The sequence below is a fragment of the Nothobranchius furzeri genome, chromosome 15, assembly GCF_043380555.1.
Source record: "Nothobranchius furzeri strain GRZ-AD chromosome 15, NfurGRZ-RIMD1, whole genome shotgun sequence".
In the NCBI taxonomy this organism is placed as follows: domain Eukaryota; kingdom Metazoa; phylum Chordata; class Actinopteri; order Cyprinodontiformes; family Nothobranchiidae; genus Nothobranchius; species Nothobranchius furzeri.
The window spans coordinates 56,311,274-56,334,984 of NC_091755.1; the positions used below are offsets into that span (position 1 = coordinate 56,311,274).

General features: G+C 43.7%; 1 protein-coding gene across 1 annotated transcript; it reads right to left on the reverse strand.

Annotated features, from left to right (window-relative positions):
* Nucleotides 1–855: 855 nt before the first annotated feature.
* si:ch211-253b8.5 (dysbindin domain-containing protein 2) lies at nucleotides 856–20,457 on the reverse strand. The gene is made up of 4 exons (XM_015968310.3): nucleotides 20,271–20,457; nucleotides 2,959–3,108; nucleotides 2,599–2,748; nucleotides 856–1,280 (listed from the first exon to the last, which is right to left on the reverse strand). Exons 1-4 carry the CDS (start codon nucleotides 20,311–20,313, stop codon nucleotides 988–990), a joined length of 636 nt encoding a protein of 211 aa, XP_015823796.1. The 5' UTR covers nucleotides 20,314–20,457; the 3' UTR covers nucleotides 856–987.
* Nucleotides 20,458–23,711: the final 3,254 nt, after the last annotated feature.

Below are 23,711 nucleotides of genomic sequence, written 5' to 3' on the forward strand. Positions count from 1 at the left end.
GGCTTGCAATGATTTTAGTATCTACTGTCCCCATCACCAGGGAAAATATACACCGTCATTTCAAGCATTATTTTGAATAACGAGCCTCAAGATGACAGATTGTTGCATTATGCAAAGAAAAAAATGTATTTAGGGTTTTAGTGGCTTTAGTTTTAATGAAAAGATGTAACAGCCTCTCATCTTTTGACGCACCTAGACTGGATGTTTAGGCCTGCTTCAGGTTACAGTAGATTATACTTAGCCTTGTAATTCCAGGTTTGTAATACTCTATCTGTTCCACCTATGCTCTTTAGATTGTGATAAAAGCCATGTCTGGTTCAGATGTCTGATCTGTGTAAGAGATTTCCAGCTTTCACAGTGAAATTGTTCTTGGAGATGATGTCAGGATGTTAAGTGTCAAGTTTGTCTTTACCACCTGACCTTAAAGAGGTGGAGAAAAATAGATCAGTCTCTATATTGAATATGATGTGTTTGTTCTACTTTTAAGTCATCACATTCTGTTTTTATTCTTAACTGATACAGAATGTCATTATTTGTTGTGAACAGTAGAAATTGTCTCTAAAAAATAGGTTTTCAGTCTTTTTTTTTTATTGTGACACTGTCCTTGTTCAAAAAGTAGTGATTTGATCAATTCCTACATTTTATCTGGTTGAAACGGCTCTTCGTGAGGAAAAAGGCCTTGAGGGAATTTTCTCTTTGGCAGTTTTTAGGAATAACATTGAACCGGTTTGATGTCAGGCAAGAACGTGTTATGGCAGGAAGACAGAATGTGTCGGGCCTCAGGTGTAAACGCCTTTTGTCATCACGGCCAACAATCTAGTCACTGACTCTTACTCAGAACTTGATGAAAAAAAGTTATGAGCTAAAGAAAAAACAAATATTTAAATTCCAAAGGTCACGGCAGGTTGGTGCTGGCCCAACCTTTCACGGGAATTTACCCATAATAACAGAATACAGATTCAGAGCAATGAAATCAGATTTCATTTTCTAAAGATTAGTTGGAAAGCATCGTTCTTCTTCATCTTCCTCCTCTGTTTCTTCATCCCTTGCGTGGGGAACAGAGGTCAGTAGAAGAGTGTCGGCTTGCACTTCTTCATCATCCGACTGGATCACCGGCGTGTCGGCCCCACCCGCGCTGGTGACGCTGGAGCCAGACGACGTAGAGGAAATACGAGACTGAGGCCTGCAGTGAACTTCTTTCTGCCGCTGAAGTGGTGCTCGTTCCCTGTAGACAACTTCCCCTTCCTCATCTTCCTCATCTTCATCATCATCTTCATCCACTGTAATTAGAAGCTGTTAGAACATGCTGGTCCCTCATTAAAAGAGCATTTTAACGTCTGTGATACATCACGTCTATGAATGAAGCAATATCTACTTGAGACTTTTCTTTTATACTAATAGAAATTCCCAAAATAGGTTAATTATATTCTTGTTATTCTTTTCGCCAAATCTTGCATTTTGTATGGAGTTGGAACAGACCCCTTTGGTTTAGGCAAAATGTGATTAAAACGGAGAATTTGACGTTTGAAGGTTCCATATCATGCTTTTTGAAACCTTTGAAAGCAGAAGTAGTTACATTATATGATAAAATATTACCAAAGGCATTGTGGAGATGACATTTATCTTAAGTAAAAGTTATCTTCATCAGCCTGAATTTATAACCGTAATAAAACAGTTTTTTTCAGTCAAGCTCCGCCCACTTCCGCTCCGGCAAAACACACCTACAACAGGTAGCCTTCTGTTTTATTGGGCTCGGTGGTTTAGTGGTTAAAGTGACTGCCTTGGCACTCTAACCACTTGACTACATATGTTACGAAGCAATTATCACCTAAGCCACATATCCTGTGCTGGCCAGGGGAGCAGGGCCTGATGACAAGATTGACGCTTTACAGGATTTTCAAAGTAAAACAAAAAATTAGCAGCTGAAAAAGGAAAAATGCATGAATGCAGCCAAAAGTAGGTTTGGGTCTTTTTTTCATGAGGACATGAGAATATCATATGGTAAAAAGCTACAAAAGGTGGATTTTCCACAATGTGGCCCATTTAAAACTATACAGCTAGAACAAAAATCTATAATTACCAATTCAATGGAATTCAGTTGATATATAAAGCAACAATTCACAAAGTAAACATTTCAGTGCACTGAATTCAGTTCATTTTGCATGTTAGTTAAAAGTTTCCCAGAAGACAGTATTACGTCAGTGACTGACTTATTTTTGTCTTGAGAGACGCTATATAAAATATCGTTTCTTCTTCTACTTCTACAGCCAACTCCACACTAAACAAGCATGTAGCAACAGTGAAGACGAAGACTCTGCAGCAGCATCTGGCTCAGAATAAAAACTGTCTGCCATGACCGACTGTTACAAGCTCAGAAACCGATCCTGTGTTACTGATTCTAGATTTCTCTTTTGTTTTTCTGTCGTTCAGGTTGGAGAGTTTTGAGTTTGTGGTGCTCTTTGAGCTTTTCCTGAATACATTTGTGTGACTCGTCTGTTGAAAAGTGGGTTTAAACAAAGGAAGTTGGACTTCTTTAATCGTTTTGAAGAACTTTTGTTTCTTATCTGAAGTGATAGAAAGTGTCTCATCTTTGTGCACCTGGTAGAGGAGAAGCCAGCGCTCCTTCCTCTGCTCCTGAACCCGAGTTGAGGAACACATCAAGGGCCTCATGATCTGATATGTCCATCAGATCCATCTGCTCTAGAGTGTCCACGTTCACCTCCATAGATGAAATACTTCCCATTGGAGCTGCACCCAAAGCATCATGTCAAAGATAAAAGCACAAAGATTGGAAACAGGCATCATAAAAGTTGACAGTTTTAATCGAGGCATGCGATCAGTTGAACGTGAAAGTGCAGCATGAAATTCACTTTATCGGATCCAGAGCTATAAAGAGAAACCATTTCTCTACCACAGGCTGAAAACAAAATCAGCATGTAGTTCAACTCATCAGCTCACGTTTCCTGCAGTCGATTTGCAAGTGTGTAGAGGGCAGGTAGTTGTCCACTTCATGCTGGTAGACGTCTTCAAAGAACCGCTGCCTGTCCCTCAGCTTCAGGTGCTGAGCAGCATCAATGTTGAGCAAATTCTGTGAGTTGTCTTCTTCAGCTGAGCAACAAAAACACAAAAATGTTCTCTTTACATCAGTTTTTGTCCTAAAGCTTAGAAAACTTTTCATTTTTTGTCCGGGTAAACAATTTAAATGTATCTTTCCTAATAGAATCAGATGATACTTTTTATTCTTTGAGCAGATAGGAAACGTCTACAAAGGGATACAACAAATAAATAAGTATAGTTTTTAGCTTTTTCTTCATCTTCTTTCTTAGTCATTTCAATCATGTAATAAATGAAGTAAAAAAAACAGCAAATAAAGTTTGTTTAAACCCATTAATTAGTTTAATGTTAGTGAATCCCTGATGACGCGTTTCTGCATTTCTAAGAACGTGATATTTTAATGTGTGACTCAAGGTTTCAACTACATGCCATTGGACTCAGTTTATCTCTTTCTATTAACAACTTGGAAAACAAGCTCAGCCCTTTTCCACAGTAAGTTTTTAATTAGTGGCTGCCTACCTGCAGCTATTTTTACTGCATTAAAGCAACAAGTGAGTCAAACATGCAGCAGATTACTGTCCACCAATAATATATATTAATCATCAGGTTTTAGTGAGTCATCTTTAAATGTTGTTAGACTGACCTCTTGTGGTCAGATTCAGCTTCACACGCTGCTCAGATTTCACTGAATAAATGAATATTTCATAGTGTGAGTGGGCTTTATTTTACAGTTTCGTTTTTAAAAAAATGAAAGAGCATCTGTCCCTACAGCAAGCCACCTCACACCACGACTCCTGCCAGGCCGAGAGGCCGTGGTTGTGTAATCGCTCCACGTCCTCCTCAGCAGTGGCTCTCTCCCCCGGGCTTCAGCTGACACTTTGACTCACATCACCAGGGTTTCTGCTTGTTGCGTTCATGTGTGTGCTGTTGAATCTGTTTGTTCGGTTAGAATAAGTGCCCCCATTTTTACTCAGTGTTGGCATGCTGTCCGCAGATGATCAATCCTGCACAGCAGCTCTTGATTCATTAATGCTACATGTTAATAGTTTCCTCCACCGTTGTGTTTCTGCTGCACAACCATGTCACTCGTCCTCAGATGACTCCACCTCTCAAAAACCAGCTTGTCAATCTGTCAGTCAGCCTAGAGGGGTGTCTGCTCTCTCACCCAGTAACAAAAACCATGTTTCTGTCATTGAAACTACCTCTAGAGGCAGAGAACCATCCTGATGTTCACAGACTCTTATATTGGGGGCATAAATTCTGTTGTGTTGTTAAATATAATCATTCACCCATACAAAATGTATTTTACTGAAATGCTGCAAGGTAAAGAAACGTTTCCTGTTCAGATGTGGGAGACGTTCTGTGGTTACATTATTTAACATCTCAAATCTGGAGGCAACCAGCTTGAATAAAAGTGGAGATCAGTGGCCGTAATGATTAACATTTATATTTCATCTACTTTATTCAATAGTGGATGATGCCACAAAATCATTACTCTGCTGGTAACATGAATATGCACTAAAGTTCACGTTCTTGCTGCATGATTTTGGAAACTTAATTTTGTACTTTTTAATTGTTGTAATTGTGGAAGGTTACAATAACAGCTTATTGTCTACGTGTATTAACCGTCGACATGTTAACCTGTACTCTTGTTGATGTTATTTTCTTCTTCAGCGTATGTGCTGCTGCAACAAAGGACTTTCCCTACTGTGGGATTCATAAATTATATTCTGTTTTATGTTACATTGTTTTTATTTTTCTACATATTTAAGTAATGCCAACTCTTTAGTTTCTACATTTGATATTAGGGAAACTGTATTTGTTCAAAAACACGTAGAACTATTTAAATCCGGGGTAAGAAACAAGCTACTTAACTACCAGCTCAACCATGAAACTGATCACTGCATCTGAAACGAGTTTCAGTGAAAACTTGAGCTATTTTCGGCTCATTCTGGTCCTGATGTGGTGGGAAACTGCACACATGAACAACAGGCATGCAAACCACCTTCTAAATGTCATTCTGCTTTCAAAACCAAAACTACTGGAAGTACATATTTCTAGTTTAAATGTAAATATTGTATTTTTACATCATTGTTGGTCAAAGCTAAAAATCCACATGTGGACTTCTGGAGGGAAGTTTGTGCTGTCACGCTAACTATGATGAAAGAAAACTTTCATATTAATTTTGAATTAAATGATCAACATCTATTTATCAAGCTACTCAAACGCTTAAGCTGAAAGTTTTTGGCTTCTTTCAAGCAGAACTTTTGAACGTGTGAAGAGGTGCCAAAACACAAGACCTAATCCCAAACCTCTCAGTTTTAGTTTCGTCACATCGCAGCTCTACACATGAACAGATCTGAGTGTTTCATGACCACCACCCTTTTAAAAGACCTGCACAGCATTTAAATGTGGATGGTTAAAACTGTGCTCCATTGCTTCAGCGTGACCTCTGAGATTTGTTGCAGCAGCAGACTGAAGTCATGAACAAATCAACTCATCACTGAAGGCTAAAGCTCATAGAAGGGTTGATGATGATGATGAAACAGCACAGCTTATGCAAACCTCAGTGCTGCCTGACGGCTTTGTGGAGTAGGTCTCTCTCTCCCTCTCTCTGGATGGCTGACCTCCAGTGGAGGATCATACATGGAGCTTTAGCTACGTACAGACACAAAGCCCGCTTTGATCCAAGCACCGGGGAGGGATGCCCTTTTTGTAACCAAACAGAGACCCTAGAGCAGGGGTGTCAAACATATGGCCCGCGGGCCGGATCTGGCCCGCAAACGGGTTAACTCCGGCCCGCGAGATGGTTGTGTAAACTTTATCTTCATACTTTACAATGTAGAGTGAAAATAAACGTATCTTTGTGAGCAAGTTTTCTCTGTAATGAGTATAAATAAAACAAAGCTGCACTCAAGGTGTCACGGTCCGTGGTGAGCCTCCTGCATTTAACCTGTATTTTCTGAGCATTGTTTTCAGGTGGGCGTGTCTGAGAGTCTCCAGATGCAGCCAATCCAGTCATTACGGCCCAGGGGATTTAAGGAGCAGTGTGGCACTTCACTTCGCCGGATGATTACTCTATCTTGGGTAGCTCTAGCTTTAACCTGTCTTGATCCTGTGAAATTTCTATTTCCTAGTCACTTACCTGTGTTTGAAGCTCTGCTTGATTTCTGTCGCCAGAGGAAACCCTGATTATCCTCCCCTGCTCCAGGTTTCTCTTCACACTCCACCACCTCCATAACCAGCTTGGACTCCTGCACACCAGATCACGCTGTCTCCTCCCCTGGCCGCTCGCTCTCAGCCGCTCACCTGCCTTCACCAAACCGCGGCTCCTACCTACTCTCTGGACCAACAGTCCCATCACCTTCTGGAGCTTTCCTGCTCACCCGGACCTGACCAATCCTTCCGGAAGTTCTCACCACTACTGCAATCAGTAAGCTCCACTCCCAATATCATTCTCCGTCATTCCCTCCATATACTCACTCTGTCTCCTTCCTCAGAGTTCCATCCTGAAATCTTGCTGCCAGCCTGCCAATCGTCTGTTCCCCTCATTGCTCTTCAGTATATAATAAAGTCGTTTTACTTACTTACCGGTTCCTGTGTGGTGATTCTGCATGTCGTGGGTCAAAATGCCGCCCGCCATGACAGAATCATCCGGCCATAACAGTGATCCCATTGCAGAATCCAACCCGTCCACTAGTGCTCCGCTCGCTGTTTCTGAGGTTCTCACACGCCATGAACATGCCATCCATGGTTTTCTGGAGCAAGTCTCCGACTCTCACCGACGAATACTCCAGATGGACACGATGTTACGTAATCTCACTACTCGCTTAACTCCCTCGGAACCTTCTGCTCAGCCTCCAGTTTCTCCTCCGTCCGTACTTCCGGTTCCGCCCCCTACTGTAAACTTCCGGATGCCCAACTCACCTCCTTCAGACATCTATTCCGGTGAGTTTGGCAAATGCCGTGGTTTTCTGTTTAATTGTCAGTTGGCTTTTGAAAGATCTCCTGAAGCTTTCATGTTAGATTCAGTTAAGATTTCCTATATTATCGGTTTACTCCGGGGTAAGGCTTTAGATTGGGCTGAAGCCAGGAGCCATGACATTAGTTTTCTGCATGGTCCACTTTCACATTTCCTAGCTGAATTCAAGCAAACGTTCGATCACTCAGAGACCCCAGCTGAGGTAGCCAAAAAAGTGTGGACTCTCCGCCAGGGAAATCAAACAGTAGCCGATTTCGCCATAGTATTTCGCACGCTGGCAGCAACTTCCTCCCTCGATTGTGGTTCGTTACTGGGAGCATTTACCCAGGGGTTAAATGATCGCCTCCAGGATCAGTTGGCGTTATGCCAGGAACCTCCCGACCTAGAAACCCTTATTACCTTGGCCATAAAGATTGAAAAGCGTCTCAAGGAGCATTCTAAGGGCTCTAGAATGTCATTTCCACCGCTAACTCAAACCAGAACCCCTCAGCCACCAGTCGCATCTTCCTCAGGAGACGAGCCTAAGCAGATCGGCAGAACCCAGCTGAGTCAGGAGGAGCGGCAACGTTGTTTCTCCGCTAATTTTTGCTTTTACTGTGGTCAATCAGGGCACAGAATCTCTAATTGTGGCTTGCGGGTAAAAGGGCAAGCCCACCAGTAGTTCCGGGATTACTGGTGGGTGGTAATGGTGGCTCAAACTCCCGATGTTTGCTTCCCTGTACTGTGGTGTGTAATCTAAGAAGTCGTGTGTTGAAGGCTTTAGTAGACTCTGGATGCGAACGTAACATGCTGGACCAATCAGTCGTTCAAGATCTGAACATTCCCACTATTCTCCTTCCGACTCCTCTGCGAGCATCATCCCTGGATGGCAACTCTCTCACTACCATAACCCACCAGACCGTGCCAGTCAGCTTGCTGGTGTCAGGCAACCACCAGGAAAGTATCTCGTTTTTTGTTTTTCCATCTCCTCACTCCCCCTGGTCTTAGGATATGATTGGCTGGTTAAGCACAACCCACAAATAAATTGGAAAACATCCCGAGTTACTGTTTGGAGCTCACACTGCCTAACTGACTGCCTTCGTTCTGCTCCACCTATCTGTTCAGCACCAACAGCCGATTCCCCAGTTCCTCCCGACCTGTCTGAAGTACCGAAGGAGTATCATGACCTCGCCCTTGTGTTCAGTAAGGACCGAGCCTCATCTCTACCTCCTCACCGTCCTTACGACTGTGCCATCGATCTCCTGCCGGGCGCAACACTTCCATCCAGCAGGTTGTATAACCTATCCAAACCCGAACAGCTCAGCATGTCCACCTACATTAACGAATCCCTTGCATCTGGTATCATCAGACCATCCACTTCACCACTAGGAGCAGGATTCTTTTTTGTAACTAAGAAGGATGGTTCACTTAGACCTTGCATTGATTACAGAGGGCTCAACCAGATTACAGTAAAAAACAAATATCCTCTTCCGTTACTGTCATCCACATTTGAACCTGTTAAAGATGCTACCATTTTCACAAAACTCGACCTACGCAATGCTTACCATCTCGTCCGAATCAGAGAGGGCGATGAATGGAAAACGGCGTTCAAGACTCCCCTTGGTCATTTTGAGTCTTTAGTCATGCCTTTTGGTCTCACAAATGCCCCCACAGTGTTCCAATCCCTGGTCAATTCTGTTCTTGGCGACTACCTCAACCAGTTTGTCACAGTCTATTTGGATGACATTCTTATTTTCTCCAGATCCCCTGCTGAACACCGACAACATGTCAAATGTGTACTTCAACGCCTACTGGAGAACCGGCTCTATGTAAAGGCAGAGAAATGCGAGTTCCACGTACCCTCAGTTAAGTTCCTCGGCTTCATCCTTGAGAGCGGGCGATTGAAGACGGATCCAGAAAAGATCAAGTCAGTTCTCTCCTGGCCTACTCCCACCACATGCAAGCAGCTTCAACGCTTCTTAGGTTTTGCAAATTTTTACCGTCGTTTCATTAAAAACTACAGCCAGACTGCTGCCCCACTCACTCAGCTCACATCCATAAATAAACCCTTTATTTGGTCCCCCTCTGCTGAAGAATCCTTCCAAGCCCTAAAAGACAAATTCATGCAAGCACCTATCCTGACCCATCCCGACACTTCTGCCCAGTTCACCCTGGAGGTTGACGCTTCTGACTCTGGTGTTGGTGCTGTGCTGTCACAGGTTTCCCCCTCAGATCACCGTCTGCACCCATGCGCTTTCTTCTCTCGCCGCCTCTCCCCAGCTGAGCAGAACTACAATGTCGGGGATCGGGAACTGTTGGCCATTAAACTGGCCCTGGAGGAGTGGCGACACTGGCTGGAGGGAGCGGAACACCCTATCATCATCTGGACCGACCATAAAAACTTTGCATACTTAAAGGAGGCTAAAAGATTGAATCCTCGACAGTCCCGCTGGTCCCTGTTTTTCTCCCGTTTCCACTTTCTCATCTCTTTCAGACCCGGTTCCAAGAACACTAAACCTGACGCCCTGTCCAGACTGTATTCACCCGACAAAGACCCTGAATCAGCCCCTATTCTGCCACCATCCTGCATAGTGGGCGCTGTAGATTGGGACATCACAAAGAAAGTTCAGGAGGCCCAGCAGACTGAACCCGATCCAGGTACCGGTCCACCACACAAGGTATATGTCCCTACCCGGGTTCGTGGTGATCTGATACATTGGGCCCACACAGCTAAATTCTCTATCCATCCTGGGGTTGGCCGTACACTGGCTTTAATCCGTAGAACCTTCTGGTGGCCCTCCATGTACAAAGACGTCCGTGAATACATCAGTGCCTGTTCCATCTGTGCCAGAAACAAATGCAGTAATCAACCTCCAGCTGGTCTTCTCAACCCTCTTCCGGTACCCACTCGCCCCTGGTCTCATATAGCTTTGGATTTTGTTACTGGTCTACCCCCCCTCTAATGGTTTTTCAGTCATTCTCACTATCGTCGATCGTTTCTGTAAGTCCTGTCACCTGGTTCCTCACAAGTATCTCCCAACATCTGCCGAAACTGCCTGTCTACTAATCAAACATGTCTTCCGTCTCCATGGTATTCCTGCAGAGATCTTATCTGACCGTGGTCCTCAGTTCCTGTCCCGTGTATGGAAAGACTTTGCAAACCACCTGGGGGCCCATGTCGCCCTGAGCTCCGGATTCCATCCTCAGACAAACGGACAATGTGAGAGGATGAATCAGGAGCTCGAAGCTATGTTAAGATGCGTGTGTTCATCCAACCCCTCGGGATGGTGTTCCCAACTGCCCTGGGTGGAATACGCACACAACGCTCACACCTCTGCATCTACAGGTTTGTCCCCATTCGAAACCGTTCTAGGTTACCAGCCCCCTCTGTTTCCATCCAGTCAGGACCCTCCTACCACAGCCCCCCAGTTCATTCGCCGTGCCAGGCGCACCTGGGCTCAGACCACGGCGGCCCTTCAACGGACAGCTGACCGCAACCGCCGTCTGGCAGAACGCCACAGGCGACCTGCTCCTGTGTATGTCCCTGGAGAGAAGGTCTGGCTCTCCACCAGGGACATCTGCCTGAGGGACACCAGCAAGAAGTTGGCTCCTCGGTTCATTGGTCCTTATCCTATCGCGGCCGTCCTAAGCCCCTCCACTGTCCGCCTGGCCTTGCCTCCGTCCATGAGAATCCACCCTGTATTCCACGTCTCCCTGGTGAAGCCTGTGCTGTCCAGTCCCTTGTGTCCTGCTCCCGCTCCTCCTCCACCTGCCCGGCTCGTCGACGGTGGCCTGGTTTACCCGGTCCGTTGTCTCCTTGATGTCCGTCCTCGGGGCAGGGGTCTCCAGTACCTGGTGGACTGGGAGGGGTATGGTCCAGAGGATCGTTCCTGGGTTCCTCGATCCTTCATAACGCATCCGGATCTCATCAGGGACTTCGAGGCCTCTCGGGCTGCATCCTCCTCCGCCTCCTCCTCTGCTCGGCCGCCAGGTGGCGCCCGTTGAGAGGGGGGTACTGTCACGGTCCGTGGTGAGCCTCCTGCATTTAACCTGTATTTTCTGAGCATTGTTTTCAGGTGGGCGTGTCTGAGAGTCTCCAGCTGCAGCCAATCCAATCATTACGGCCCAGGGGATTTAAGGAGCAGTGTGGCACTTCACTTCGCCGGATGATTACTCTATCTTGGGTAGCTCTAGCTTTAACCTGTCTTGATCCTGTGAAATTTCTGGTTCCTAGTCACTTACCTGTGTTTGAAGCTCTGCTAGATTTCTGTCGCCAGAGGAAACCCTGATTATCCTCCCCTGCTCTGCTCCAGGTTTCTCTTCACACTCCACCACCTCCATAACCAGCTTGGACTCCTGCACACCAGATCACGCTGTCTCCTCCCCTGGCCACTCGCTCTCAGCCGCTCACCTGCCTTCACTAAACTGCTGCTCCTATCTACTCTCTGGACCAACAGTCCCATCACCTTATGGAGCTTTCCTGCTCACCCGGACCTGACCAATCCCTCCGGAAGTTCTCACCACTACTGCAATCAGTAAGCTCCACTCCCAATATCATTCTCCGTCATTCCCTCCATATACTCACTCTGTCTCCCTCCTCAGAGTTCCATCCTGAAATCTTGCTGCCAGCCTGCCCGTCGTCTGTTCCCCTCATTGCTCTTCAGTATATAATAAAGTCGTTTTACTTACTTACCGGTTCCTGTGTGGTGATTCTGCATGTCGTGGGTCAAAAGACTGCCGCCCGCGATGACACAAGGCCCACACAAGAACTTGAATCACATCCTGAAGTTGGCTGCCACTCAGGATGTGACTCCTGATATTGATGTGCTGGTGAAAGCTAAAAGATGTAAAGTAAAATGAGTCAAATATACTTTAAGTGCTGCATGAAACTGATCTAGCCATGTGATCTGTAAGCTCTTTGAATCACTAAGGAATTTTTATTTATTCATTTATTTTTTCAAATTTTCAAGTACACTTCAGGTGTTGTACTTGTACTATTTTGGATACACTGTCCTCAGGCTCCAGCCTTGTTTTATAATGACTGTATTAAAACAAAAGAAACAATCTGAAGTTGTTTTTGTTGAAGTTGATTTTCCTCAATGTGGCCCCTGAGCTAAAATGAGTTTGACACCCCTGCCCTAGAGCATCTAGTGGTAGCATGTTCTAGGTTATCAGGGATGTTTAAGGTTTTAGAACAGTGGGTTAGTGCACTGGGGGAGGCTTTTATCCTACCCTTATTTGTGATCTAGTATACTCTGCTATTAAAGGGGTCTTGTCACAGTTTCAGAAAGAGTGCCTTTTAAAGAAACGAGTTTATTCATTGCCTTGGATTAATACTGAGTGTAAACAGCTTATGAGACTTAGAGATCGGTTACTCAAAAAATCGTTACAATCTGGATTACATACTGATCGATTACATTTTATATCTGCAAGGAATAAAGTCACACAAACCTTGAGAATGGCAAAAGCAAATTTTTTCATGACTGTAATTAATAATGCCAAAGGAAACTGTAAGCTAATCTGGGAAAATATTAACAAACTTCTTGGTAACAGTAAGCATAATGCAGAGAAGGACCTTGAACTTAAATTTGCCAGTGAACTAGTGTCAGAACCACTTAGCCTAGCTACTAAATTAAATGATTTCTTCCAAAGTACCATTAATGAAATTGCACAGTTGTTTTCTAATTCTGATGACCATCGACAAAATATTGGGAATATCGGCACCGAAGAGGAAGATTCTTTACCAGACTCAAAGTTCAATATTCAGAAAATTACGGAAAGTGAAGCAGAAAATATAATATCTAAATTAAGAAGTTCTAAAGCAAAGGATGACTTTGGATTTGACACAAATTTCTTAAAGCATTATAAATCTAGTCTTTTGGTGCCTGTGACCCATCTTATTAATTTATCAATCTCGCAGGCAGTCGTTCCTTTGAGTTGGAAGGTGGCGAAAGTAACACCAATTTATAAATCGGGTGATAAAATAGACCCTATTAATTATCGACCTATTAGTATACTGCCCATCTTTTCAAAGGTAGCAGAAAAGTGGGTTGCTAAATCTATCATTGAACATCTTAATGATTCCGATCCGGGTTTGCATCCTATGCAATTTGGATTTCGCACTCTTCATTCAACTGAAACGGCTGTCTGTGTTTTTGTTGAGAGAGTGAAATCTTATTTAGACAAGAGTCGTTGTGTTGCGGCAGTTTTTCTCGATTTCAAACGTGCATTTGACACTGTCAATCATCATACACTCTGGTCTAGACTGTCGACATTTAACTTTAGTAATCATACTGTTAAATGGATACAGTCTTATTTATCAGATAGAAAACAATGTGTGCAAATAAAGAATAGCAAGTCACCCTATCTTAACTGCATGCAAGGTGTTCCCCAGGGTTCAATTTTGGGTCCCCTGTTATTTTCACTTTATGTAAATGACTTGCCTAATGTATGTACAAATGTGGACACAATTATGTATGCTGATGATACAGTAATTTTTACGCAAGCCGAAACTCCGGATGATGCAGCCCATCAGCTTTCACTGGCATTACGTGATTTACAAAAATGGCTGAATGACTCATGCCTGTGCCTTAATTTTAACAAGACCGTATCAATGTTTTTCAGTAAACCTAAGACAACCGTAGCTGCAGGAAAAGTTTGCTTGGGTGCACATGAATTAATTAATGTTGAGGAGTTTAAGTATTTGGGAGTGCGATTAGACTCTAAATTAACTTTTAAAAAACATATTAGTAAAGTAGTGAAAATTGTTAATGTTAATATACGGAACTTTAGATATATCCGATCGTCATTAACACACACGGCAGCGATTACATTCCTGCATTCTATGATACTGGCTCATATTGAATATTGTATTACCAGTTGGTCCTATACGAGCTCGGCTGCTATTGGGCCAATTGAAGTATGCTACAAAAGAGCATTGAAAATATTAGATAAAAAACCTCTCTCATATCACCACTGTCAAATTTTAGATAAATACAAGTTTTTAAATTTTACTAATTTTAAATTATTTAAATCGGCCTGTTTAATATATAAAGTTATACATGGCCTGGCGCCACCACCAATGAGTGATTTTATTAAACAAAAGTCTAGCAGTGTTGTCGGGTCTCGACTGACTCGAGCCACTGCTACAGGTGACTGTGAACTGACATTCAGGCGGACTACCTTTTCACAGACTGCTCTGTCATACCAGGGAGTGACATTCTGGAATAGTCTTCCACTATCTGTAAGGGAAAGTACCAGTCTAAACATCTTTAAGAGTCGCTTAAAACAGCGGCTGAGGGACACACAAACATGTGATCATGTCTAATATTTATATTTCATATTTGTCCGGGAAAAGAGTTGGTACAGTATTAAAAGGGAAACAACTGCTAGTTTAATGGGTGAATGTAATCTCACGACAGTCAGGGCACATGCAGTATCGGGGTTTGTGCAATACAATTGATGTGTTTCCGTTATTGCTGTCTATGTTGTTCTCTGTGTCCACTTTCTTTGACATTTGTTTGTGTTTGTATAATGGGATGACAGTTTTTGTCTCTGTCACATGACTTGTAAATACTATCTCTGTATGTTTACACTACTTTGTGTCTAACATCAACCTGCCGGAGGGTCTGCAGATGGAAATTAGCCCAAGGCTATAATCTGGCATATTTACATTTATTGAAATGTTCATTAATATGTATTGACCCACTTCCTAAATAAATAAATAAATACAATGTCAGAAAAAAACGGACAATATTGTCAATTAACATTTTATTTGCATGTGCAAAACTAGCCGTCTGGAAAACCAGGCAAAACCAGATGCTGGGACAGAGCTGGACTGATGCTGAGCGGAGCCTGAAGGGCCTGGTGGAAGCTCGCTTAAAGATCGAACACACTTTTTATGAACTTACTGGGAACCTGGACTTTTTTAGAGCGGTTTGCGGGGTCGGGCAGGTACTCTGTCTGCTGGATGGACAGGGCTCTCTAAAGATCAACCTCTAAACTGTGGGCTTATCAGTTTTCCTGGTTTTATTAGTGGAAAACAAGTTTCAGTCATTAACGCTGATTGTTGATTTGTAAAGAAAAATAAATAATTTAAAAGTCAAAAAAGTCTCCCTCTCTCTCTCTCTCTCTGTGACATTTTTGTTGCAGCCTTTTATTTTTCTATTTTTTTTATAAATCATCTTACATTAGTCAAGTCTAGATGACCACTGGACATAGCTGACCCACATGCAGGCTCAGCTGCACATCTGTCTGCCTCTGTGTGGGTGAAGGACGTGTATGTATGTAGAAAACTGACTCATCTAGCCTCTGAGCTTCCTGCCACCCTGAAGTGGGATACTTGTAGGAAGTCTTCATACAGATTGGCTGAGTTTTCATTATTGCTGCCTTCTGTGTGCAACCCAACTGTTCTAAGACCTCATGGGGGAATCCCTTCCTGTTGAACCACCAGCCTCTCTTGCATGTTTTTTCTGACTATCGATTTTTGTTTTCCACTTAAACAGTCCTCTGACAAATCAAGACATTTCTTTGCAAGAGTTATTAGGTACAAGATGTGATCAAACGAAGTGAACGAGGTTGTGAAAGTAATGGACATTTACCGTCTTTAAAGAGACAATGTGTGGTGTTTACCGTTAATCTTTGGAAAGATCCACCAAAATGTTGTTGGCAATGATTTAAATGATGCCCAGTGGTTGAAAAATATTAGCGGCTTTGTAACATATAACCATAAAAATCCGGTCTAAAATACACAGGAGTGGGTCTAAGTCTCTGGGCGACGCCATATTAGACGCCATGTTTCCTTCTAAAGGAGCCCGTGAGGACAAAATGCATTTAATGTAACAAGCAGCTACAAAAGTGTCACCATTTATAAACATTGTTGTTTCACATAGAATAGAATAGAATAGAATAGAATACTTTATTTGTCAATTCTTCGAATGTGCTTGCCATACAAGGAATTGAAATTACGTTTCACACTGTCCCATGCGTAGACATTTACATAAAGTGCAGATGCACAACAATAACAAAACAAAAAACATCCCTAACAATAAGATAATATTAAACAGGTAAATATCGCTAATAATATACAAAACATATAGCAGCAGGTGTGTGCAATTTAATTTCACATGTTGAACTCAATGAAAGCCAGTCTGACGTGCTTGTTATTTTGCTGGATTTTTGACCCTAATGGCCATCCGTTGGTAAGGTCTTCTTTGAACACAACAATACTGCTTACTTGCAATGATATAGGTACTGCCCTCTTCCACCAGGGAAAATACTCATCGTCACTTTAACTTTTTTCAAAATCTCATGATGTTTGGGCCCTATGTCCCCTACCCATAAGCCCTTGCAACTGCTCAGCCCACACTACACCATCATTATTTAAGTCTTAGCATTGCATAATACGGCTACAATCCTTAAGCTGCACACCCTTCAGCACCCTAGACTCCCACAGTGGTTTTGTTGTGCGTGGCAAAATAGCTTATTTTCTTGTTTCTTTGCACTCTCGAGGATCTCACGTTGAGCTGAGTTTTAAGGGAAAAAGGGGAATTAAGAACGGAAGGATGGAGAGAAGAAAGTTTCTCAAAGAAAGCAGAATGCGGTTATGCAATCTGCTGTGTTTTGTTCCTAGTATAAAGTAACTGTAGTGTCAGTGATTTGAGGGAAAGAGCTTCAGTGTCTGCTTGCCTCAGCTAAGCCTCATGTTGTCAAATAAAAGTGGATATGAAGACATCGTGTGATTTTAAGGGACTGTTACGGAAAAAAATGACCTATTTAAACATTTTATTTTGTTACTATTTTATTGGTCTTTTCTAGTCATGCAGACTCTTTTTTTGCTCGTGTGCTTTCACTGGTGGAGTGGGGGTGGGAGTCCCCGGGTAGGGAATCACAGTCGAGCTGAAACACATGACTTTCTCTCCCTTCTGATCTTCCACACTTCTGGTCTGATCCCTTTGCCCTGGATAAAATAATCCAGTCAGTCTTTCCATTTTCACTCAAGTTTTTTAACTTTGCAGGTTTTTTTTTTTCCAGCCCCTCATAGTTTTCTGTCTGGACAAATCTTCAGCACCAGCTCTGTCTCATTTAGTGTTGCAGCTCTATTCAGGCATGGACACTAGAGGAAAACAGGCGCCCCTATTGAACCTCTGAGTCACACGGTGTAGCGATCAGCTCCCCTGTGGCAAGGGAACAGAAATCCCATGATCATCTTTCTGATTTCAGTCAACACAAAAGTGCATGCATGCATGCACATGCGTGTGTGTGTGTGTGGGTACGCACGCGTGTGTGTGTGTGTGATACTCGTAAGGCGTTTATGCTGCGTTGCCACTTTGACCTGACAGCACATCTATCTCCTCCCCTCCTCGCCTTCAATACCCCATCCCCCACAAGATTCCATGGTGGTGTGACCCATCTCTCTCACCAATACACAGCTACATATTTTTCAGAATTTACTACCATTATTCATCAAGCCAAGCACTCCTTTCTGCCCGCCTTGTGGCCACGGTGGTCCACTGAACATAAATCATTTATGAGTGAGATCAGGGACGAAATTTTGATTTCAGAAGTGGGGGGGACACAGCAGGCTTGTGCGGATTTGGGGTGGGGGGTGTTATGTAAAGACCCCTTGACACGTCATGTGCCCATCTCAATAATTTTTCCATCCTATATATATATATATATATATATATATATATATATATATATATATATATCAAAGTTAAAAAATGTACAACTCTATTATTATTTTTATTTATTATCATTATTGAAGTGCAGTTTTGGCTGTTGACAATGGATAGGCCATTGTATTTATTGTTTTGGGTCTTTTTTATTGTTTTTGGTGCAACATTTTCTAACAGGGAGTGAGATTCCTTTTTTATTCAATTTTTGTTTGTTATTTTTATTCATTTAGAAGTTCTGGTTCTGGACATTTCAATGTTAAATGAAGGTTTATTTGTTGCATTTTAAAGGGTGTACTTGCATTATTATGATATATTAACATTATATTAGTGGTTATTTTGGTCTAGATAATGTTGACAATGATATCGTTTATCATCAACAATTTGTTGGACAAAATATCATCCAGCAAAATGTGTTACATTCCCAGGCCTAGTCAAAAGTATAAAAATTATTTATACATAAACGGTCCCTCCTGAGATCTGGCCGTTTGTTCATTTGCTGTGTTAGAGGACATGCTGAACTAATGTTTTACACATGATCATCACCCTAACATTTGAGTGTATAAAAACATATTAAATATGTTTTTTTCCCTTAAAAGTGTTTAAACAGTTGTTGCATTTCAACACACAAAAAATAAATGGAAAAAATAAGATAAATCTAATGAAAAGTGTACATCTTTGACATTAAGCTTAAAAAAATCTGTTGATGATGATGATACTGTTCATTTTTCAGAGCTTTTTAATGTGAACATATACATTGCAATAGATAAGTTTACAATAAAGTTAAATGATAAAAGTTTTGACGTTACACTTCTACTACTACTAGTAATAATAATTATGATGATAATAGTAATAAAAAATAATAATAATTATAATAATACGAATAAATTGTGTCTGAGGAGTCAGTTATGTGGAGGAGATGAGTTTGTAAAAGTTAGTTTTGAGTATGTTTGTGAAGGAGGAGGTGAGTCTGAGCTTAATGCAGGTCTGTCACATGTCCAACTTACGTTTAGACTTTGAAAGGAGTCTCTTATATCCACTTTTCGTTTTCTTGACATGCTGCCTCCTGGCTGTGCATAACTACCAAAGACTCACAAATGAACACTTATTCAAATGTTATGTAATGGAAGCTGAGCTGAGCTCTGATATTACACAGCGTCTAGTTGACGATGTGACTCAGTACCGGTGTTCCCTAGCGGCTCCAAACTAGCAAAACAACGTGAGCACGTTCTGACTGTTTACAACTTGAGTGACAGCAGCAACAGCCAATAATACGTTAGCAAGTATCAGCAGAGCCAATAAATTAGCTTTTGGGCGGGTCTAATAGGAAACCGGTTTCCGTTTTGGTCCTAGTGCTCAACCAAATCCATTTAATGGAACGTAACATTGTTTTTGGACGGAAAAAAGTGCAGGGGACCAAAACTGCCTTTTGAAAAAGTGGGGGGGACATGTCCCACCCGTCCCCCCCCAAAATTACGTCCCAGAGTGAGATCACTGCACCGCGATAGTCACCTCCCCCCTCTGTGCTTCCCTGTTTCCCTCACTGCCCACACACTCATTTATCCATAAGCCCACAGCCATGTGGCTGGGAGTAAATCAGCACTGGCCATTTGTGCTGTCCTGCCTTTCTACAGCAGCCAGCATCGTGTGTGTCTTATTGCAGGAAGCTAAATGCTGGAAATATAGAGAACACGTTGAAGTCTGTATGATTGTGTTTTCTCCATCTGGAAAGCTGCATGCACCTTAGTGAGTTATCACCGTTTGATCAAGTTAAACTCCCATCCCTGAAGCCGAGAGAGGTCCTAAATCTGGGCTAAACACAAAGATGATCCAAAGTCACAGATCCCTGATCAGTCCAGTCAAAGCAATCTCAAACAGCCTGTCTGGAGCCTGTGTTCAGTCAGACTCATAAAGGATCACTTTGTTTAGGCAGAAAGTGGAAAATAGTACAAGTGAGCACACAAAGCAGCTGATGTCGAGGCATTTGTTTCTTCATCTCAAGAGAAGGTGTTTCTGCAGGAAGCAGGTGAGAAATTCAACATGAGGATATTGTTCATGGTTTGAAGAAATAGTTGTTATATTAGCCTTTGTGGTATTAAATCTCATCTGCATCAACAGTGCTGCATCATCAAGGCTGTCAGTGTAATTTAGCTTAACAGAGATAGCCCACAGTAAGGCTGCTATGAGTCTATTTCATGTATTCTTAATGAGGGCTGGAAGGAAAGACGATAATGAGCAAAAGGAAAAGGATCAACAGAAAATAAGTAGTCGCTTTTTTTAAACCGAGGAATCATCTAATTAATCCTTTGGGTCTAGTTTTCAGAAACACGGTGGAAAACAATTATATAACAGTCCTAATGCAGATTTACACACAGGATTTTAAAAAATCGTTACAAACGCAATAAACATTAAATAAGAAAACAATCACGTGGCACCATTAATCACTGACTGTATTGCAAGAAGAGATGACAGAGTTAGCAGTGATTTTGTAGAAGGAGGTAAAGTTATGTAAAGCTCAGGTAAAGTTTGAGCTGCTGTACAGCTACACGTATGTTGACTTAAGTCTGTTTGTAACTCACATGTCAGATGCTTGTTGTGGTTCGTTGGCCCAGTAGACGACATGATCCAGTGATGTAGGACCAGCTGAAGAGTGGATTTCCCTGTCAAGGCTCCAGGAAGGGATGTAAGTTGTGTGTGAATGTGTGTGTGTTGTCATCTAGTCACCGCCATTCTTGACTGGTGGAGCTCTCAACGATAGTACTCGCGCTACACCTTTTATTTGTCTGCTTTCTTCTCTTTCTTTTCCTCTGTTCTGCCTTTCTTCTCCCTCTCTCCTCTTCCTACCACTCTCTCTCTCACTCTGATTTGCTGTTTTTGTGTGTTTATTTCCCCCAGGCTTTCCCTCTTGCTGCTTCACACTCTCATCTCAGCTGACTCTCTCTCTCTCTCTCTCTCTCTCTCTCTCTCTCTCTCTCTCTCTCTCTCTCTCTCTCTCTCTCTCTCTCTCTCACACACACACACACACACACACACACACACACACACACACACACACACACACACACACACACACACACACACACACACACGCACACACACACACGCACACACACACACACACACACACATACTTTCCATTGCTCTGTCAGACTAGTTAAGAGGGATTGTGAAAAGTCATGGTGCTTAGATGTGATTCTGTGTGTGTGTGTGTGTGTGTGTGTGTGTGTGTACGTATACATACATACATACATACATATATAGAAATATATATATGTTTGTCATGTTTTGAGGTAGGTGTCTAACCCAAGACATACAGAATCAAGCACGGAGACGAGGTAAAAGAAGAACAATAATTTATTTAAATGTGGAGGTGAACTGAAGGCGTACTGGAGATCCAGCGGGAGCATGAATCCGGAAGCGGTAACTAGGGGGGAAACCAGAGGTGAGTAATGGGAGTTGAAGTTCAGAGGAAATGTTTGTGGGCGGAACTTACGATGAGGAAATTCGGGATGAATGTGGAGGGGAGATGAGCCGGGGTGATATCCAGAAGAGACTTGTGATTATCAGAGTGGGTGAGTGGAACGGACGAGGCGGATGAGGATGAGGCAGAGGAGAGAGAGCGTGATCGGTGGAGAGCGGGGCGGCTAGGTGGAGTAGTAATCCAGGAAACGAACGGTGAATAATCCTTTGACTCGGAGACGGGAGAGGATCCAACGATGAGGTAAGTCTGTGGGTGAGTATCCAAACAGAGAAACAAGCTCAGGTTAAAACGAGTTTCAAAGTTTCAAAAGTTTCAAAATCAAGACGAGGTTCGAAATCACTGAGAGACTAGAGTCTACCAGGCAGTAGATAATCATCCGGCGTCGAATGAGGATAACCGTCCTCCTTTCAAAGCCGCCCCGCTGATCAGTCTGATGTGGATCAGCTGTGTTCCCTCTCCTGCAGGTAAGAACTCAGAGATGATTAGATGATGGGCAGAGTACTCACCCCGGCTCATGACAGTACCCCCCCCCCCCCCCCCAACGGACGCCCCCTGGCGTCCTGGCAGAGGTAGCTTCAAACTTCAAACTCCCGGATGAGGGAAGGATCCTCAATGACCAGGCACCCAAGAGCGTTCTTCCGGACCGTACCCCTCCCTGTCAATGAGGTACTGGACACCACACCCCCGACGACGAGAGGCCAAGATCCTGCGGACAGAGTAAACAAGGCCCCCCTTGTAGAGGCGAGCCGGAGGAGGAGGAGGAGAAGGACAGAGGGGACTGGAGACCACAGGCTTTACAAGGGACACATGGAACACAGGGTGAACCCGGAGGGCAGAGGAAAGGTCCAGATGAACAGTGGAGGCTGAGGGGACGTCGAGGATCTTAAACGGACCTATGAACCGCGGGGACAACTTGCGGGCTGAGGCCTTGAGGGGAATGTCCTTGGAGGACAACCACACCATCTGTCCAGGTGAGTAGACGGGTGCCGGCCGCCGCCGGCGATCCACCAATTGCTTGTTCCGCCTGGCTGTGCGGTCAAGCGCCGCTCTGGTGAATATCCAGGCCCTATGGGCCCCACGGAGGAAGTGGGGAACGGAGGGTGACACCGGGGATTGCTGGGGAAAAAGTGAGGGTTGGTAGCCAAGGGAGGACTCAAAGGGAGACTGACCTGTAGCAGCGGAAACGTGACTGTTGTGTGCATACTCGACCCAAGGGAGATGAGTGCTCCAGGAGGAAGGATGTGTAGAGCAGACACAGCGCAGCATGGCACCGAGCTCCTGGTTCATGCGCTCGCATTGACCATTTGTTTGAGGGTGGTGTCCTGAGGTTAGCGCCACCTGAGCTCCAAGGGCCTCCGCAAACTCCTTCCAAACACGAGACACAAACTGTGGACCACGATCTGACAGGATCTCCACAGGAATCCCATGGAGGCGGAAGACATGTTTAACCAGGAGCTGCGCTGTGTCTGCAGAGGAAGGGAGAGATTTAAGAGGGACAAGGTGACATGCCTTGGAGAACCGATCAACATCTGTTAGAATGACAGTGAAACCATGTGAAGTGAGGAGACCACAAACGAAGTCCAGGGCAATGTGGGACCAGGGACGTGAGGGAATGGGCAGAGGTTGCAAAAGCCCTGCCGGGGGGCGATGGTCCCCCTTTTGCTGAGAACAAGTGTGGCAACCAGAAACATAGTCTTTGGCATCTTTGTACATGGATGGCCACCAAAACAACCTTCTAATGAGGGCTACCGTTCTTCCCACCCCCGGATGAAGGGAGAACCTGACTGTATGCGCCCAGTGGATAACCTTGCTTCTGAGTGGTTGGGGTACATACAATCTTCCCGGAGGGCCATTATTAGGTCCGGGGTCGGTCTTGAGCACCTCCAGGACCTGGTCACATATCTCCCACGTGACTCCACCTATGACACAGCTCGGGGGAAGAATCATAGCAGGTTCAGTCTCCCGATCCGAGGCATATTGCCTGGATAGGGCATCGGGTTTTGTATTCTTTGAACCGGGTCTGTATGATAGCTGGAAGTTGAACCGAGAAAAGAAAAGGGACCAGCAGTACTGGCGAGGGTTCAACTGTTTTGCCTCCTTTAAGTAAATGAGATTTTTATGGTTCATCCATATGAGGAATGGGGTCTCTGCTCCCTCCAGCCAATGCCTCCACTCTTCGATCGCCAGTTTCACAGCCAGTAGCTCACGGTCGCCAATGTTGTACCTACTCTCAGCTGGGGTTAAACGACGGGAAAAGAAGGCACAAGGGTGAAGCTTCTTCTCCCCTTCTGCTACCTGAGAGAGTACTGCTCCGACCCCGGTGTCAGAGGCATCGGCCTCCAGAATAAACTGGCGCTGCGGATCAGGACGGTGCAGTATTGGGGCATTAGTGAATTTATTTTTGAGTTCTTTGAAGGCTGACTCTTCTTTGGAGGACCACACAAAAGGTTTATTTATGGATGTCAGGTTGGTTAACGGAGCAGCAGTCTGACTGTAGTTCTTGATAAAGCGACGATAGAAGTTAGAAAACCCAAGAAAC

Excerpts from the sequence above, each read along its gene's own strand:
- si:ch211-253b8.5 (XM_015968310.3), bottom strand. The coding sequence starts at position 20,313 with ATGTCGTCTACTGGGCCAACGAACCACAACAAGCATCTGACAT. Across the intron at positions 3,109-20,270 it reads CCACAACAAGCATCTGACAT|CTGAAGAAGACAACTCACAG; the intron begins GTGAGTTACAAA and ends TTTGTTGCTCAG. Across the intron at positions 1,281-2,598 it reads GCTGGCTTCTCCTCTACCAG|TGGATGAAGATGATGATGAA; the intron begins GTGCACAAAGAT and ends TTCTAATTACAG.